This window comes from Ruditapes philippinarum, unplaced genomic scaffold (assembly GCF_026571515.1).
Source record: "Ruditapes philippinarum isolate M1 unplaced genomic scaffold, ASM2657151v2 ctg3553_1_1_1_1, whole genome shotgun sequence".
Lineage (NCBI taxonomy): Eukaryota > Metazoa > Mollusca > Bivalvia > Venerida > Veneridae > Ruditapes > Ruditapes philippinarum.
Genome location: NW_026852033.1, coordinates 116,960 through 137,120, shown reverse-complemented (window position 1 = coordinate 137,120; position 20,161 = coordinate 116,960). Strand labels below are relative to the sequence as shown.

Genomic DNA, 20,161 nt, shown 5'->3' with positions numbered 1-20,161 from the left:
TTTCTTCAGAAGCTCCTTTTCCATGTCAAGCACAGATGCTGTCTTTGTGACTTCTACTTATCTTTCTCTGTTTTTCCTTTACAGCTTTGGTTTTTCCTGTTGTTTTTTTTCCAACTGCCTCTCTTTTCTTCTTTCTCATAATCTAGTCTTTGTCTGTCAGTACTGTATGCCATTTTGGCACTCCTGAGAATCTCCCTTGTCAGAGAAACTTTGTGGGGTTGATGATTTGGTCATGAACCTTTACTGTATCTTTAACTGTTCTGATGGCACATATTGTTCTTTCACCAATTGCTGGTCTATCTTCTGTAACAACACTTGTATTAACAGAAAACTTCTTTCCACATCAGCATTCCCATTTGGAAGAACCAGTGCAATTTTCATGAGGTCAGGGAGACATTTATATTTTATCTTGAAGATGGATCTCCAATAGTGATCTTTCTTTTTGTAACTCTTGTAAATTCACTATTTTCACATTTGAGTTCTGTTTTACAAAGGGTAACACTATGATCTGAACTACTTTTAACACACCATGTATGTAACTTTTATCCATTTGAATCTACTTTAGTAAAGTACTGTTCTTGAAAATTTGTTTTAAAAATTCTTTTACAAAACCCAAAGAGCTAGAGCCCCAGGTGTCTTTAATTTTCCTTATATGAATATAGTACAATCTGATTAGAATCAGCTCTTAGCGCTTCGCTTTTAGATCTGAACGTGACCAAATATGAAATAATTTCTGATGACCTTTTACACAGGCAATCATAGGCAAGCTTTCATAATTTTGAAAGCAATGCAGTTTCTAATTTAAACCCTGAGAAAACCAATACAGAGTAGGTATTTTTCACAATTTCAAGAACAAACATGGTGTTGTCCATATAACCGACAGGTAAACTGGCAAAACAATCTTGCCCATTAAAAATTTACTCTATTATTTCAAGTTAACTTGTAAAAAATTACGTCAAACGTTTTTGTCTAACAAAAATCAACAATTTGTTTAACTTCCTTGGATAATGGTATTTTGATACTTCTTCTTATGCCTATGTAAAATCTGGCTTAAAATAGCTTTCTTGGGAAATAGTAATTATAAAGGGGAAATATATGGTCATCGTCAGATCTTCTTAAAAGAAATAATTAGATCTAAACTTTAGTCAGATTGGTATATAGTAAAAACTTAAAAAATCTTGTTACAATCCGAAAGTGCTAGAACTTAGATCTTTGGCATGAAACACTTTCTAGTGTATGTCTTCCAAGTTTGTTCAAATAAAATCCCATGAATCATAATTGGGATGTTTCTATACACTAACGTGAAGTTTCATTGAAATCCCGCCAGCAGTTAGACCTGTGAAAGCGGGACAAAATTTTTCTATAATGTCTTGGGGCTTTTTGTGGCAAGTGAAGTGAAACGTAGGAATGTTGCTGGCAAATTATGCAACGCAACTAGGGAATAGTATTCTTGATCACTCCTGTAAGTTTTTGGGTTTTTTTTGACCAGCCATTTGACCTGTAAAAGCTGAATGAGGATGGACAGACAAACAGCGAAAGCAATATGTCTCAAAAAATTTTTTGGATACATGATGATACATGATTTTTAGAATTAAATGCTATGCTTAAATTTATTTTCAGTTACTCAGATCACTGGACTACTCAGGATGTTTCTAATGAGAATAAATTTCTGGCAGGGATTTTGGCCGAGACCAGTTTTTTCCATTAGTCTGGCTTCTTGATTTTACACCATTTCAACATTTCCCAATCAGAAGATACGCCGATGTTATCGTGAGTATTTTTAGTTCTTCACATAAATTATGATTACTGCATTTATTTATACCGGCTGTCCGGGACAAACCCATATGGGCAAGAATATCTGTGCCTTGCTGGTCAATCTAAGAACTTTACTTTTTGACATTGATTTGTGATGATAGTTATTGCATTATTTATACTCACCACCATGAAAAACCCAAATGGGTAAGAGTAATTTCTGTTCCTTGCTGGTAAATATCAGTAAGACATTGGCAGCACTCTGGCAAGCTGTTATTGCTTTTAATGTCAGGTTGACAGAATTCTGTCCTCTACCAATGAAAAGTAGATATATGAGCTTGTAGCTGCAGATGGTAACTAAAATTCTACCCATGTGACTAGTGCAGGCTAAGATCAGAAGGCACTATTCATTCAGTGCTCAGTTTGAAAATTTTCCTAAAAAAAAAGACATATTGAAAGATGGACATGTCCATTTAAGATACATGGTTGCAAGTTAAAAATATTAAAAAAGTGGAAAACTTCTACACAAAGAGATATTAAGTGTGGTAAGGATTAACATCACATGTATGTAAAATTATTTCAGGTTCACAGGCAGCTTCTAGAGGCAGTTAAGAAGGAGAGAACAACTTCCTTACCAACATGTACACAACTGGAGGAGTTGAGTCAGCATATTAATAAGAAACATAGGGTAAAATTATATCATAATTTAATTATTGCACTAAATGGAAATGTTTGCCAGGAACATATAGAGATATAGTTTGCAAGTTTCTTTGAATATGACATTATAAACTAAATAATCTTTGTGTAAGTTTTTATTTAGAGTGACATTCTCATTTTCCACTGTCAAGTTGAGCTGAGTTAGCTATATATTTAAAGCTACATTAAATAAATATGTAAAATATTTTTGCCGTCGGACTAAAAACCAAGCATTCTACAGATTAATTAACCTTTTTAACAGTCTTTTGTAAATCTCAACAAATATTGTTTCATAGATATGGATTTTAAACGGAAAACCCCCCACGGTAACACAAAAGTTCGTTATTATACGAATTTTAACAATTGCTAATGAAGATTATAATCAGCTTGTGTATGCGCTACGTCACAAGTGTTATAGCTGCTATCAGGGACACAAACAAATATGAGATTTTCTAGTACAAACAACATTTTTAACCGTTTAACTAGGCCTGAGGTTCAGTAAAAAGTAATCATCTCATAAAAAAAGAATTAAATTTGTATGAAAACATCCGTTACAATGCGGAAATATACCGTTAAATTAGGACTGCTACTTATAGTCATGTTTGTTGATTTAATATTGATGTACGGATGATCTGAAGGCTGAGTTTGTCATGCAAACAGATATTGTACTTCCGATTTCGCCACAATGAGGTTGTCCATTTTTTATGCTTATAAAACTCATATTGGTTGTCTGGACACCAAAATAAGATCTGGAGTCGATATAAAACCCAATTTATTAATGAAATGTCGCTATTTCTGTTTTTATGAAATTTATTAAATGTAACTTTAAAGATCCTGTAACACAATTTTTTCATGGTTTTATTTCATAAATATGATGCACAAATGAAGATTTGTCAATATTGTAAGTTCCAATAAGCATTATTTATAAAGACATTTCATGTAAATAAAGGGAGGTTTAATTTATTTTCTATAAATTCTAAGTCAAATTTTCCAATAAGAAATGAATGCATGTAATTTATTGATTAAATATAATATGCACAAATATTTGCAGTACACATTTTACATATTCTTCGATGTTTGAAAATCGTTTTATTTGCATAATTATATACATATATAATTTTTTGCAAGTGTGGTATACACACAGTAACAATATCAATCACAAAACATACAGGATCTTTAAATACTTGTCAATTATAATGAAAGGATTATGATGATTGACCTTTAATTGTTACAAATTGAATAAAAGATATAAAAACTGCCTAAATTTAATATATTGCTCCACTCTTTATTTGTCAATACATTAAGAGTAAATTCCAAAGAACAAAGTGGGAGTTTCCATTACCCTGTGTTTAACATATTTAACCTTTAGCTTACTGGTGGCAACTGAAACTATGCCTGTGACCAATGCATTGGTAAGGCTTAAAGAAAATTAGAAATTATGAACAGAACATTTTTTTTTTTATTTCCTAGTCATCACAGTATGCCCAGCGAGAATCTCAGGAGCTGTTTCAGTGTTTGTATTTCCGAGGACGAGGGACGGAAGATGAGAACTGTATCGTAGATGCCGTTATCTTTCAACTACGAGCCAATGGCTTGTTTGTCTTTGTTCCAAGGTATGTGTACTTAAAACTATCGGTAAGCTTTTATCAATGTTAATACTGGAACATAAAAAGAACAATCTATGCCACCAGTATATAGTCGGGCTGTGGTGCACAATAGTGTCTATTTGCTGACCAAGAGCAGCAATATTCCCTAATTGATAATCAACATTTCCACAAAAAAGTAAAATTTCAGCAAGTCCATTTAAGTGATTTAGCAAGATAAGGGTTTTATCTGTGAGGATTTGACACTAGTGCTTGGTACTGTTGCATAACTCTGTACTTTCTATACAGATTTTGCAGTATAAATGTGTATTGGTACCATGACCAAAGCTTTGACCAGAGCCGAGCTTGTCTTCTTTTGTTTGCTTTAAAATGCTTTATCTACTGTTTGATACTTTTTGCAAGTTTACCATGATTAAATGGTTGAAAGAATTAGAAATTGATGTTAAGTAAGTTTAAAAATTGCTTTTTTGGTTCTTTCGTTAATACAGGTTTCTCTATTAAAGCAGTAGAGATTGGTTGTAATGAATTATACATCATAATTCGTATGCTGTTGTTTTTCTCTTTGATTCAGATATGGTATAAAAGGTCCAGTTTATTTGAAGAGTAAAGAGGGCCAGGTGTTGTACGTGACAGACACAGACGAGGTGGAATGGACGGGCGGCAGTGTCACAAAACATGACACATACTTTGTAGTGGATAGTGTACTTGGTCAACAAAAATATCATCTTTTAGATCATATAACTGTAATTATTTTTAGAATTTTTTGAAGTTTATGAAGTGTTCAATTGCTGAGAATGTCTAATAATACTCAAACCAGTGAATGGGAGGACTGGCCTAGTGGTTAAGGTACCTACCCCTCAGTGGCTGTGGCGCCTAGCCTAGCCTCTTCATGCCAGGTGGCACATAAGGCTGAAGTGGCTGTGGTGGTATTAGTAATCTTTACTCCAGATCATGGCAGTATCACTGTATGCCACATTGAATTTACCAGAGCACAGTTCAGCCACCGCATTGTTCCTAGGTAGGCTGTCAAGTTGTTGCCTTCACTTTCACAAGGAACTGATTACATCTGTACATACCAGAGGAAGGTACAGTGGGAATGACCATAGAAAGGATTTCATGATCAATCACAATGAAAGTGACCTGCACCATCCAGGAATCGAACCTAGGTAGCCCAGTCCATTGAGCTAACCCGACAGCCCTAACCATCAGTCCTGGGATTGTAGGTTTATATTGAGGATGGTCAACACAAAAAATATTAGACTTTTTTTAAAACCAAATAAGGCCCCTTGGTTATAAAGATCTATCTTGGATCACAGATTTTCATTGGTCAGTGCACATTCTGTGTTTATAGATTTTTTAACATTTAATGGAAAGCTCTTGGATTTTTGATGATGTTACACGAGTTGTGAATTTGTTAAAGAAATTTTTTAGATAAGATTCCCATTTTAATGCCAAAGAATCATTGGGTGTGATGGTTATTTGTCCTGCAACACTGCTCACAACTTTAATGTCAACATCTTTATTCTGTAAACTAGTCTACATGCTTGGACACAACATACTTCCATGTTAAAGATGTCTCATAATGTATTGGAATGAAATTAAGGTCAAAAATGCAATGTTAAGGACAATGTTGAAGTTTGTGTTACAGGAACAAACCTTTCCTAATTGTTTATCATATTTCAGGTAAAACTAAGTTTAAATGATTCCTGGGCCCATGCTTCATCACTCAGACTAGAACTCTTGTCTAATAAACCACATAAAAAGCCTCTCACTGACATGGAGGATGTTGCTAAGCAACAGAAAGCATCTATCATACAGGTATGTAAAAAATCTTTCATAATTACAATATTCGTAAAATCTTGTGTTCAATTTTTTCAAAATAAAAGGTATATTGGAAATTCAGTACTTTGTAGCAGATTTGCTTATCAACATTATTGTAAGAATGGTCAATGCAGTTAGATAAAAAGTTGACATTTTATCCCAGATTATGCACGTCTTCAGCTTTAATGTAGACAAAGTAAGTCCATTACGGCAAGTTTTGTCAAATTAAGATGTTACTTTTAAGCCACATTGTGATTTAACAGCTATAGCTGTATTTAATAATTTTACAAGTTTCATTTCAGCTTGATTGTAAAATCCATCCATGTCAAATTATGACATCATCATTGATGCAAGATGTTAGGAGATTTAATTGTACATTATTCTTTGCATTTCTATAGAAATTATTTTATACATGCTTATCACACAAAAATGGATAAAATTAATTTCACGTTATAATTTTTCGCAGGAGGTTTCTTCAGAAGCTGTTGAAAAACGTTTACAGCTAGAGTCGTATGACCTTGGTGAAAATTTCCCGCAGCTCAAAAGTCAGTATGGCCAATCAGATGACAGCATGTATCACCTGTTTACATCATTGAAGGCGACTGCTTTAAACTGTGACATATAAGTGACAAGTTGTGTAGTGTGCAAGGCCAAGTTTTAAATAGAAGGCAGTGATGTTTCAAATGTTGACCCTCTGTGATTGTAGATAGACTAGTGTGCAAGCCAAAGTTAGGAAAACAGTGACATATAAGTGACAAGTTGTGTAGTGTGCAAGGCCAAGTTTTAAATAGAAGGCAGTGATGTTTCAAATGTTGACACATCATGTGATTGTAGATAGACTAGTGTGCAAGCCAAAGTTAGGAAAACTGTGACATATAAGTGACAAGTTGTGTAGTGTGCAAGGCCAAGTTTTAAACAGAAGGCAGTGATGTTTCAAATGTTGACACATCATGTGATTGTAGATTGTGCAAGCCAAAGTTAGGAAAACTGTGACGTTAAAAATGTGTCATTATAAGTACTTAGTACAATAATCAATAATAGTGCTCAGCATTGTTCCAGGCAAATTTAGAAACAGAAAACTGTAGAGTTTAACGAGTCACAATAGTATAAATTTGATACAATTATTTTGAGTATGATCTTTGAGTGACATCACTTAAGATAAAGGACCATGCAAATTTAGGTCTTAACGATAAAACACAGGCATACATATTGCATGGAATGTATGACCATGGTTTAGATACCAGTGGTGTGTGAAACCGAAGATACTTGTTTCATTTATCATGAAGCATGTTTTGTAATGTGAAATTACATGCTATATATAGTACACAAAGATTTGTTACAGTTAAGAATATATTGTGCATATTTTATAGATCTCAGTGCCCTACATATTGTACATGTAAACTTACATCAAATAAGTTGAAATAATTTATTGCCTCAAATTTGAATGAAATTGAAACCTGTAATTGACAATAAAAGATTATTTTTATCTTTTGGCTTATTATTTAAAATTGTGAAGGATAGCAAATGATCTTAAATAGGTCCTGACATACTGACTGAATTCTATGCTTAATGAGGGTCCATCTGCCAACAAGTGCACAAAAACAGCTTTCGCTGTGGAGTTCAGACCTATTGTCACCAGTCATTCCAAGGTTAATTTTGAAGCACAAAGTAGTGATAATTTACCTCCATGCAGTGTCCACATAGTAAAAGTCAAAGATATGAATTTTTAGCCAGAAGTAGATCAATGTACAGTGGCCAATGAGAACCTAATTTACACAAAACAGAGAAAATATGAAACAGAGGTAGCCCTGAAAGGGTTGTTATGCGGAAAGGACCTGCCTTTCAAGTCATCACTATGTGTGCAAGGAACTCACGCACACATTTTCCTCATTCTCTGTGCCTTCTTTGAAGGGCCACTCCCACGGCTTTAGTTAGGGCATCGGCAGCCGAGTTGTAGGTTGCTATAGAATCTTAACTCCCCAGCAACCAAGAGGTACTTTAGTCTCCAGGACCTTCAATACGAGTGCTTATGTCTTAACAAGTCAGCATTGTTGATCTTATTCACACATCTGCATGGTATGATTCCGATGTTTAAAGAATGCAAGTAAAAATCAAGATTCTATACGAAAAATACCAGTTCTGCTTTTTTTGACGGGAACTTATTGCATGCCAGTACATAAAGATAAAAATTTGGAGTTGATAAAGTCTGTCAGACAACATGGGAGGTATGCCAGCCTGAATCGAAAATGGTGGCAAAGTGTTTATTACTTTTGAATTCAGCACTCCCAGCAGGTTAAGCCATAACTTTTTATCTATAATTATTGGGGCATTGAGCAATTAATTTGATGTGGACAACTTAACCTGCTAAATTTAACCAAAAGACTAGACCAGCTTTCATTTTTATATGCCCAAAAGAATTTCGGGCATATAATGTTATACCCCCTGGCGTCCGTCCGTTAGCAATTTAGTTTCCAGAGCATAACTCGAGTTCCATACAGCCCACAGTATTCAAACTTCATAGGATGATTGCCCATATTGGGTAGAAGACCCCTATTGATTTTTGGGTCACAAGGTCAAAGGTCACTATTACCCTAAAACTGAAAATGGTTTCCGGAGCATAACTTAAGTTCCATTTGGCCCACAGTATTCAAACTTCATAGGATGATTGCCCATATTGGGTAGAAGACCCCTATTGATTTTGGGATCACAAAGTCAAAGGTCAAGGTCACTATTACCCTAAAACTGAAGATGGTTTCCGCATCATAACTGAAGTTCCATTTGGCCCACAGTATTCAAACTTCATTGGATGATTGCCCATATTGGGTAGAAGACCCCTATTGATTTTGGGGTCACAAGGTCACTATTAGCTTATTACTGAAAATGGTTTCTGGAGCATAACTAAAGTTCCATTTGGCCCACAATATTCAAACTTCATAGGATGATTGTCCATATTGGGTAAAAGACCCCTATTGATTTTGGGGTCACAAGGTCAAAGATCAAGGTTACTATCACCTTTAAACTGGAAACAATTTTCGCTCAATAACTAAAGCATTAATCAACCTACAGCTGTAAAATTTTATAGGATTAACAGCTTTATACCCACGATGTCTTTTTGTCCATCCGTTGTAGCATTTTTACTTACAAGATAACAACTTAATGGTGGTGCTTTAAAAACAGCAACTGTATATATACATGAATGTTCTTCAGCTATAAAGGAGGATTGCTTTTTGAAGGAGGTAATACTGTATTTAATTCCCATGTCTTACAAATGCTTCATCCTTACTAAAAGAAAAAGTACTTTCGGGCATATAATGCTCTGCCTAGCGGTGCTCTTGTTGTAACTGTCAGAGACTTCCATTATTAATTTTATGGATATCAAGATGAAAATCGAAAAATTTGGTCAGCCAATAGTATTGAACCTTGTCAGACTGCACAGATGTACACACTGGCCTGGTACTATACTGGTGGCAAATGCAATAATCTCTTTTAGTTCCAACAGGGTAATGGTTAAGTAAGGCAGGGTGGAATGAGTTTTCTAACTATCAACAGATACAAAAACACATTAACTATTACAATATGATTTATTTGTAAAACAAACCTTATGAAAAATTACAATTCTGCATCACACTTTAACCACAATAATTATTTTATGTTCCATTCTTTATCTGTTATTTAAATAGTCATGAATTATAATGTTTTTTATAAATAGTCCTGAAAAAACCAGCCTATAAAAGGTAACTTTTGTTTGGTTTAAAAGTGTCTTCCATTTTTCTATATAAACAATCTGAAAAGACAAAAAAACAAAACAATTATAAATAAACTTCTTACAGTGCACTAAACAATTCAGATTGAATAAAGACAAAATAAAAGGCCAATTATGGTAGGGTCTTTCTATCTGAATGACCCTTTTATATTGGTCTAAAACTGAATATAATATGAATATATACAAATGAATAAGGAAAACTCAACAAGAACTGCCAGTCAGACATCTTTACAAGAATAAAGAACATTATTAATGCACTGTTTATCTTGAAATAACAGAGACCACTTTGTTTTGCTATTTTGTTACTTTTACTTATTTGTTCCAACATATATTTCCAATTACACACAATTCCTCTTGTTAAAAACATTACATTATCATATATTCAATACTTGAACACTTGTTTGACCTGCATGGACAATTTTACACAGTATCATTTTATTATAAAAACTTCACTAAGGTCCAAATCCTAAAAAGATAAAAATTTCAAATTCATGAATAGATCAACTGGGGCATTTAAAACAGAAGTATATGTAAAGGATAATAAAGAAATATACTCAGAAATAAATTAAAAATTGTATTTTTGTGCTATTCTTAGGGCTTCCATTAATGAAAGTTTGGAAGCATTTACTCGTTGATTTTGACTTGTGACTTCAAAAATTTAATGCTTCTTTACCTATATAATGTGACTTCCAATATCAAAGATTTTTCAGTCTCTGACTTCCAAATTTTGAAACTTAATGGAAGCCCTGTATTCTTAGTCCAATAAGAGTGAAAAGCATTGCAACGATCTGCATTTTTATTCATTTTTCGCAAATAGAATAATTATTCTTGAACAACAGAATGAGCAGATGATCTGAAATTTTGCACACAAGTTTAGTTATTGGTCTAGATATGTTACATCCAATGAAACATTTATCTTGAAAAATAAATGCCAGTCCAGTCATGTAAAAAACCTCAGTGGAGTCCCTTTAATATATTCTAATATTTCTATAAGATTCTCAGGCAGCTTACCTTTAAATTACTCATGTATATCAAAAACATTTTTCAAATACAGCTCTGGTTTGTCATATCCCATCTGTTCGAGGGAAAGGATTCCTAATTCATCTAAAGTTGGTCGAATAGCTTGAATCAGACTGCCAAACAACTTCTCATCTTGGTTACACTTAAACTGAAAACAAATACATCATAATGTTATAAGTATTACAAATATCAAACTGTAATAACTATAGAAATAGTTATTATACTATAAAACACCAAAGAAATAAGTATACAAAATAAGTACTAAAAGCATCTGTCCAAAAAAGCTGGGCTCAGTACTTTAACTTTACAAGAAGGCATGGTTACTATAGAAGAATATTACAATAATAAAGAAACATGAACAAACACTATCTTATATTCTCAATGGGCCCAATAATTGCAAAAAGTACCATGAATTGAAAAAGTATGATCTCAAGCAACCACTTATGTACTATTTTGTAATAACAAACAAGTATAATCTTCACTTTTCTGGCTCACGACAAACTTTCTTAATGTGCCTCAAATTTATGCTTGTACTCCCATGAATGATGGAACTGACTAGCCAGCATGATCATCAATGTACATTTTAAATTATTACCTTTTAAGCAGGGCTCTCAGTAGGGTCAGAATTTCACGAGTCAAAGACTCTTTGGCCAAAATTTTCATGAGTCAAATAATTTTCTTCTAGTGTCATTTGACTACATGAATCATTTTTATGTTACAAAAAAGACTGTATTGGAGGTCATTTTTGGAGATTCCAAAGTCTAAATTGACAGAAAAAATCCATAATTACAAATGTCTCTACCCCCCCACCCCCTGCTCCACCTAAAAAAAACAACAAATAAAACCAAAAAATGAATTGCTGTGAAAGAATAAAATAAGCAGCAGCTTTTCTGATTAAATGTATAAAATATAAAAAGAATTATCTTTACTGGTATGCTATATCAATTATCATATTAATTTTAAATACCAAAATGTATCTTGGAATATTTAATGGAAAAAGAAATAACAAATGCACCGGTACTCCAAGTAAATCAAAGACGTATTACATGTATAAACCTTTAAAAGCAATCAATAATTGACACCTCAAGTATGTAATTCTTATCAGTTGTGTAGAGCTATTTTTAGCACTGTCAAATTGCAGCCACTGAATTGTCGCGCTTCAGTGCACAGGGTATAAACAATTGCCGTGTGTAAAGCATTTTATACACGGCTTATATTGCCTGTTGGCATTTTTAATGAGTGAGATTTGACAGATGTAGGATTTGATAGGTAATTAGGGGTGGATTAAAGGTAATTATTATTGCATAGCTGAAAATCCCATGTGGCAAATTGACTCTTGAGCAGATTTTATCACGTGTCAAATTTGTGCATTTCCCGATTTTCACGAGTCAAAACCCGGATCCCCGTGTCAATCGAGAGCCCTGTTTTAAGTCTATGCTACCTTGACTTTGACCTACAAACTAGGGGTGTTCCATGAGACACATTGTCCCAGTGTACATGTAATACACATTTATGGACTCATTGGACGACACAAAAAACAGAACCTCGGACCATTCAAAGTTGTAAATGGCGTCAAAAAAAATCTCCTTAGCATCATAAAAGTGTTAAACGGTAAAATGAATGAAGAAAATTAGGTCATACCCTGACACCCTCCAGAATGCGGATCGCTAGAGCGTAATCATTGTTTCTTCGGCATGCATGCATGAAGGCATCTAGAGTTGGTGGGCCTGGTATAAAGTCCATGCCCTGTAAACAACATGAAGTAAAACATAAATATACTGTTTACCATTAAAATACAGAAGAAAAAAAAAGAATCCCTGAAGAATGCTCAAAATGGCAAAATTAAAAATGTAGGGTTTTTTTAATTAAACTTAATCATTATTTCTAATGATGACCTCATTTTAAACAATCTTCAATTTTAATTACATGTAGCACTGTTGGATCCAGATGCTTCATAGAATTATCATTTTTGCCAAACCATATCAAAGTAAGATCAAATTAAATTAATTTAATAAAAGATAACATGACTTTCTCAGATACTGCACTAGCAAGGTAACAGTGCACAATACTTACCTGAATTTCATTCATAACTGCTCGTATTTCATACCCTGTAGTCTTTTCTAATTTTAGAAAGTCCACTAACTCTTTTTCAAACTCATCACCTGTTTCAGCAGGTACACTGTAGTTGCATCTTTGTACTCCAGTCACTGGAAGGAAAAAACATGATTATTAAATATCTAATTGAGAGTTTGAGACCAAACTTTAAAAAGATTAGCTAATACTTAAAGTATCTATTTATAAATGGATTGTCATCATACTTGGATACAACAATCCTTTGAACAAGACCTTTAAGTAATGACCTTCACTTATCAATGACCTTGACCTTGAAGTCAAGATCAAATTATTGAATTTTGCTTAATCTTTGCTATAATTAGCTAATAAATTGCTTTGTTATTTTTAAAATGGATTATCTTCATACTTGAATACAAATACCTAGAGGACAATCATTTTATCTCAAATACCTAGAGGACAATCATTTTTTTCTTCATACTTGATTACAAATACCTAGAGGACAATCATTTTATCTCAAATACCTAGAGGACAATCATTTTTTCTCAAATACCTAGAGGACAATCATTTTTTCTTCATACTGGAATACAAATACCTAGAGGACAATCATTTTATCTTCATACTGGAATACAAATACCTAGAGGACAATCATTTTATCTTCATACTGGAATACAAATACCTAAAGGACAATCATTTTATCTTCATACTGGAATACAAATACCTAGAGGACAATCATTTTATCTTCATACTTGAATACAAATACCTAGAGGACAATCGTTTTATCTTCATACTTGAATACAAATACTTAGAGGACAATCATTTTATCTCAAATACCTAGAGGACAATCATTTTTTCTTCATACTGGAATACAAATACCTAGAGGACAATCATTTTATCTTCATACTGGAATACAAATACCTAGAGGACAATCATTTTATCTTCATACTGGAATACAAATACCTAGAGGACAATCATTTTATCTTCATACTGGAATACAAATACCTAGAGGACAATCATTTTATCTTCATACTTGAATACAAATACCTAGAGGACAATCATGTCTTTCAGAAAATCCAACTCCGCCTCCATTTGATCTTGAATTGTGAAAGACCTCAACATTGAAAGTCAAATTATTGTCATTTCACAGTTCTTTTCCTATAAGTAATTGGCTATTACATTTTAATTAATAAACTGAAGGGATTGTCTTCAAACCTGGGCACAACAATCCATTGGACAAAACATGAAAGGAAGATTTAATTGAAGTTGACCTTGATCTACAATGTATATATGACCTTGACTGTCAAGTTTCATACACAATACTTATACAAAAGAACCCTTCAAGCCTTATGACAAAACTCAATTGTTAAATAATTCAAATAAGACCTTTACCTTTTGACCTTAACCATCAAGTTTAAAATATGGAAATTTCCTTAAATTATCTTTGTTATTTATTTACTGAGTTAATTTACATTTGGAAAAAAGAACACATATGACAAAACAGACATGGAACAGTCAGTGATTTTTCCCCTTTATCTTACATCCGAAAAAGGCTGTTTCCCCTAGCCCAAAATAGGTATATTTTCCCCATTTTCGCTTTAATACCCTAATAATAGCAGCTGACTCAGTCATATCAGCTAACTGATAAATTTGTCTGCAAGACAGAAAACTTTCCTATAGGTAGCCTCTGCTAAGTACCATGCATGTTAAATTGAATTGAAATTTTAATAAAATGTGTGGGTAAATTCCATTCTCAGTTGTTAGAATTTGAGCTTTCCCCCTCTCTGATTTATTGTGCTATATTTTCCCCTTCAGAAAGCCACAGGTTGTTTTCGAATTAAAAAAAAATGAATGTTGGCTTATAAATCTTATTTGACCTTGATATTTCTCAAGTAGCTGACCACAAACTTGCAGACCAAGTTAAAATGGTATGGGACAGAGCGAAAACTAGGGCTGTCATTGATGGAAAATTTTGTATCGATATATCAAGAGAAAAATATCGACGATATAGCGATATATCAACAGTAGATACAATGATAAATATTTAAATATGTGTTATAAATTGGGATCATTTTGCTATGCAGGATTCTATTAGACATAACAAATAGTAATACTACAAACAAACAGAAAGTTTGTTTTTTCTGTTACTATTGTCACTGACATTTGAAAACCGAGTTTAAAGTTCAACTTAGCCAAGAAAAACTGGAAAAAAATGACTTCTCTTCTCTTATTAGGCAAAACAGAGAGGTATATTCACAAACAGAAATAAATACATTTTAGCTTGTATCGATATTTGAAAGTGTGTATCGATATTGTATCAGATGATGAATACCGATCACTATTGTGATCTTCAATGACAGCCCTAGCAAAAACACGCTAATTATCAGGACTTGGGGCAAAAAGTCAATATTTAATTGTTAAACACAAGGGCTCCCAAATTATTAACGCGGCCCGCTAATCATTGTGTTCTCCCTCTGCGATGCCACTGTTTTATACATTCAATAAACCTCATTTCAAGCCCCTGCTAATTAGAATATTTGGGGTCGCGAACAAAAGCATGCTTATAGTTATAAGCACCCTACAACAATAAATATTTCACCTTGCCGCCCCACTATATTACAATCTTGACTTTTTGCCATGCGCCACCCCTAATAAGCATGTTTTCACTCTGCGCCCTGCCAATTTTACTTGTTTATTGATGTCTTTTTTGCTTGGCAGGGTCGTCATGGTCGTGGGGCTAAGCATGAAACACAAAATGGCACAAATCAGCCAGCTTAAAAAACACACTGCTGAATGCCAGGAACTAATATTGCATGGGCAAATGGGATTCAATATCAATATAATTATTCTCTTTTGTCATAAAGATAAATTATATGCTGCAATTTCAGTCCAAATTATGACAACAGAAAAGATGATTTTGAATCGATTGGGACTTGATGGTAAATGGAATTTTTAAACAAAATAGGTGTAAAGGGAATAAGAATGAGACAGAACGGAGAGTTAACAATGGATGAGCAAGGTAGTTTCTCGGTCTGACCCTCCGAGTGTTTGTACGTGACGACTGTTCATAATCTTTTGTACCCCACCCACCATTACGTCAATGTAAGTCGATTAAATATGCTGTCAGTGTACTTTTATAATATATATACCTGTAAGGCTTTTTAACAATTGAGTTTTTGACGCCGTTCGACTCACTGAAACAACTTTTGATGCAAAAGACCGTAACATTTTGCTATAAGTTTCTAACTTGAACCAAGGTCTTTCCCACTGCGCACGCGCGACAATTCTGGGTTCAGATTTTAAACCCGAAAAGAGCAAAAAATATTTAAAACGGAAGTGTCTCCAACTTCAAGCATGTCTCAAACAAAAATGTTCTGTAATCTATGAAAATTCTGAAAACCATGAAATCAAATCAAGCACAATAAGCGACACCTTAAAATAAGTGAAGAAAGATAAATTTTTCTAACCAGTTGCTAACCAACTGTTCATAATAAATGAATTTTAATGACGACTCGGACAAATTAAGTCTATTCACAAAAAAAATACAGTTTTCAGTAGATATCGAAATAATATTTTGATAATTTCACAATGAAATGATAAGCATATAATTTCACCGTAGCCAGAGATGTAAGCTATCACTCATGTCTATCAAAAAGCGAAATATTAGGCATTTTGTAGCAAGTAAATCTTAATGGATGTACATTTGATCATTTTATATTATATACCATTTGAAAGTTAAATCTTTTATCTATTGCTGCATGTTAAAATATTGGTAATTTTCACTTAAAAAAACATAGCAGAACATACCCACTGAGCCATAGACAAATGCATAAGCTATCAGAAAATGTTTTATTTTACTGAGTTTTATATCTGGTAAATAAGATTTACTTAATTGCTACAATTTTATAGTTTAGCAAGAACACGTGATATCTTAACTGGCTAGGAAGTTGTAGTGATTATTCTAGACTTGAAAAAGGGGCAGGGAGGCATCAAAAAGGGGCAGGGTGGAACATGTGTCAATACATGATTTTTAAAGACTCAGAATTTTTAGATGATAGGTATATAGCACAGACAAAGACAAAGCAAAAGAACACTTTTATTTCAAATCATTTTTAAATACATGTATTTAACAACTCATAGCATCACAATTGACCAAAATAATATGACAGTCACATAAAACATTTTTAAGGATGAATAAAAATAATATCTGGTTAGGTGGAATATAAAATTTTATGTAGTCCTGACACAAATATATTTCTTCTTTCACTAATAAAAGTAATATGTAATTTCTATGAACTGTAAATAAAAGGTTTAAGAAAAATTTAACATGAATCTTGTACAGAATGCATAAAATATGACATCTGGTGTTGTGCTATATAAATGGTGCCCTGCAATAAATTCATTGACATAAATATATACAGTCATTATATTAAGAATTTATTTCTTAAAAATACTCCTGTTATAAAAGTTTTTAACATGAAACCTTAAAATATACATAAAATGTGACAATGTAAATGTAGCCCTGCAATAGTCATTGATACAAATATATACAGACAGTACAATTCTTTCATTGAAATATAATTTCCATGAGCTTTAAATCTATAAAAATAGACAAAATAGGACAGTCATGAGAAAAGTGAACATAAAACCTTCAAAAATACACATGAACAAACAAATATGACATTTTCTTTAAAATTGTTCACAACATTTTTAGCACACACAGAATTAAGCTGTTCATTGTAACACAATTAAATATATAATTGTTTAATCACTTTTTTGCCAGGGTGGCATACAGAACTATTCACCTTCTTGAGGTACATACAGCTATTATTTCAGTCACAAACAGTTCTTAGTTTATCCGTCTTGGTTTTAAGCTGTGCCACTTTTTAACAGTTCTCTCAATGTCAAGGTATTTATCATTTCTGTGAATCATAAGAAGCTGATGCACACTATTGACACTCAACCTGTTTCTGATTTCAGTCTTTGTTCTAGCTACATCTGAAAACACCCTTTCAACCTCAGCAGTACTAATAGGTAGAACTGCTGCAGTTGCACACAGTTTTTCAATGTGTGGGCAGTAATTTCCCGTCACATGTTTAACAGAGTTCAAGATTTTAATCATGTTCATTGCACCAGCAATGTCTTTGGACTCAATATTGGCTAGAGAACTTTTTACAGTTTCCCATTCTTGCAAAGTTTCATCTACATCCATTCTGAAATGTTCAGCCAAATACATGATCTCATTATTACCATAGAATGTAGACTGATCTGCCATATTAAAAACACTCATACAATCTACAACCTCTGATGAATCTAGTCTTCTCTCAATGTGGTCAACCAAATTATCAATGAACAAATGTTCTGCTTTCTTAACAGACTCAATCTGCTGCTCTGTAACATTTATGTTATGTTCACTTACAATTTTTGCTGCTCTTTTTGTGCTTAGCCCTTCACTCTGCTTAAAATAAATTATTGTTATAAAACAATTTCAAGTTATTGAAATTACTTCAGTCATCTTTTATATTTCACAATAACAGTCACATTTAGCTAAAATCAAGGTATGTGTAAATTTATCATGTACTGTACTCTGTAGAGATGTTCAAAGAAAAACCAACGATTTTATCTTTATAAAGTAAATCTAATTTCGAATCGATTGAAATTGATTACAAATTGTCATTATCTTGCAATTTATTATGATATTTCACATATGATTTTACAGGTAACTAATAGATTTTAACTGTAGGGGGCGTGGACGGTAACTTGCACTTTCCAGTACCGTCCATGAACAGGCTCAATCAAACCGAGCCTGCAACATTTTCAATTTTGCCGTGTTGTGCTTTCTTTAGGGATTCTGTATTTATATATTCTAACTGTAGTTGTTACGTACGGTACCATTTCATAAAAAAAAATCAAAAAAAAAAATCTCCCGACTTTCAACCGCAGAAAAACGGTTAATCTGTAGATTAATAATTCATTCAATTCATTAAAATGTTGCCTACATGTATCTCTGTTATCTATGTCTCTGCTGTAGCCCAGAAGATAATAAAGAGCTATATAAAGTGCATCTCTGATTGTGTTATACCCAAACTTTATTTGAATGTGGATGAAAAAAATATAAATCATAAATGAATGGAAATTTTGTCACAAATTTACTCCATCGTAAGTAAAATGTGCATGCTCACGAGAAGCATTTATATATTTGCTCACAGTTTGTTAAAAATGTAACAAATCTTAGATATTTTACAGAATTATTTTTTTAACATGAATACTTTGGCGTCATTATCTGGTCACATCACTTACACTCGCTAAAAGAACATGAAATTAATAGGACGTTAATTTGTTTGTATTGCATGACAGATCAAGTTTTATGAAATGCTTTTCGGTAGAAAGTGAAATTGTAAATGTATTTGATTATTTCACTGTGAAATTATCAAAAAAACATGTATACTTTCACTTTATCAAAACTATATGGATGTGGATGAAAGAACTATATCATAAATGAATAATTTTCTAAGGAATGCAATCTGTCATAGGTAAAATGTGATTTATAACGGCACACACATATTTGCACACATCATGCTAAAAAATTAACACAATTCGGGGAGTTCTACAAATGAAAACTGAGACGACATGATTGGGCAACATCAAGAAATTGAGCGTATGGTGATGGTGTGCAGATTTTATCTTAATCATTGTATCAAATCAACATAATTTATAATATTTATTATAAACTAATGCCCATAATTATGACAACTGTATGCAAAAGAACTTGGAAGACCCTTACGTTTTTATTTAAGTGTAATCAAGTTATTTTTCCTTTGAAATTTCAATTCAATGGTGTTATATTATAATTTAATTTCAAATTAAGTATACGATAAATTTTGACCCCCGATTCTTTAGCATGCACAGCTACACGTACATGTATGAAGTACCTATCCATATAATTTCGGTTAAAAGGGTCGTCTGAAGACTTCGTGATTATAGTTGGAGCAGTGGGTTGCAGAATTATACTCAGACAGTGGTGTATTTGGACCATGTGCCCGCTCTTTTAAATTGTTTCTTAGCATCTATGAATGTAACTTTAAATTTGATAGAGAACAATCCGCCCTTTCGGTCACTGTATATCATATAACACACAGGCATGTCCTGAAAGAGTTGGACATGTAGGAATTAAGGTCCAAAATTACAGCAGACATAAAATTTTCAATTGTGCAGCGGTGTTTAACATTGAAGATTTGTTGGGAGCTAAGGGAAAAACACAAGTAAAACTCGCATACTACATGTAGGTATTTATTTTAATTGCCCGGTGACTAACATGATAAGCAACACTGCTAGATCCTGTTTTTAATAAGAAAAAGAAACATTATTGTTCCATGTTAATCGTGACTTTACAGCATATAAAATAACATCGCTCTCCCAAGTCAGTTTAAAAGTCAAC

General features: G+C 33.0%; 2 protein-coding genes across 2 annotated transcripts in view; one reads left to right on the top strand and one right to left on the bottom strand.

Moving 5' to 3' along the window:
* The window catches only part of LOC132747609 (DIS3-like exonuclease 1), a gene marked incomplete at its 5' end in the record, with an annotated part of 43,029 nt that extends 36,485 nt beyond the window's left edge, over positions 1-6,544 (top strand). Inside the window, 6 exon segments of the mRNA XM_060737030.1 lie at positions 1,621-1,770; positions 2,336-2,440; positions 3,919-4,061; positions 4,624-4,795; positions 5,736-5,870; positions 6,340-6,544. Of these exon segments, the coding sequence (XP_060593013.1) occupies positions 1,621-1,770; positions 2,336-2,440; positions 3,919-4,061; positions 4,624-4,795; positions 5,736-5,870; positions 6,340-6,498 (864 nt within the window).
* A 2,891-nt stretch (positions 6,545-9,435) lies between these two features.
* Positions 9,436-16,027, bottom strand: LOC132747588 (cytochrome c oxidase subunit 5A, mitochondrial-like). Its single transcript, XM_060737011.1, has 5 exons — positions 15,873-16,027; positions 12,730-12,863; positions 12,298-12,402; positions 10,648-10,804; positions 9,436-9,657 (listed from the first exon to the last, which is right to left on the bottom strand). The coding sequence occupies exons 1-4, from the start codon at positions 15,949-15,951 to the stop codon at positions 10,655-10,657; spliced, it is 468 nt and encodes a 155-aa protein (XP_060592994.1). The 5' UTR covers positions 15,952-16,027; the 3' UTR covers positions 9,436-9,657; positions 10,648-10,654.
* Positions 16,028-20,161: the final 4,134 nt, after the last annotated feature.

Excerpts from the sequence above, each read along its gene's own strand:
- LOC132747588 (XM_060737011.1), bottom strand. The coding sequence starts at position 15,951 with ATGTTACGGTCTTTTGCATCAAAAGTTGTTTCAGTGAGTCGAACGGCG. Across the intron at positions 12,864-15,872 it reads ATTGTTAAAAAGCCTTACAG|TGACTGGAGTACAAAGATGC; the intron begins GTATATATATTA and ends TTTTCCTTCCAG. Across the intron at positions 12,403-12,729 it reads CAGTTATGAATGAAATTCAG|GGCATGGACTTTATACCAGG; the intron begins GTAAGTATTGTG and ends TGTTGTTTACAG.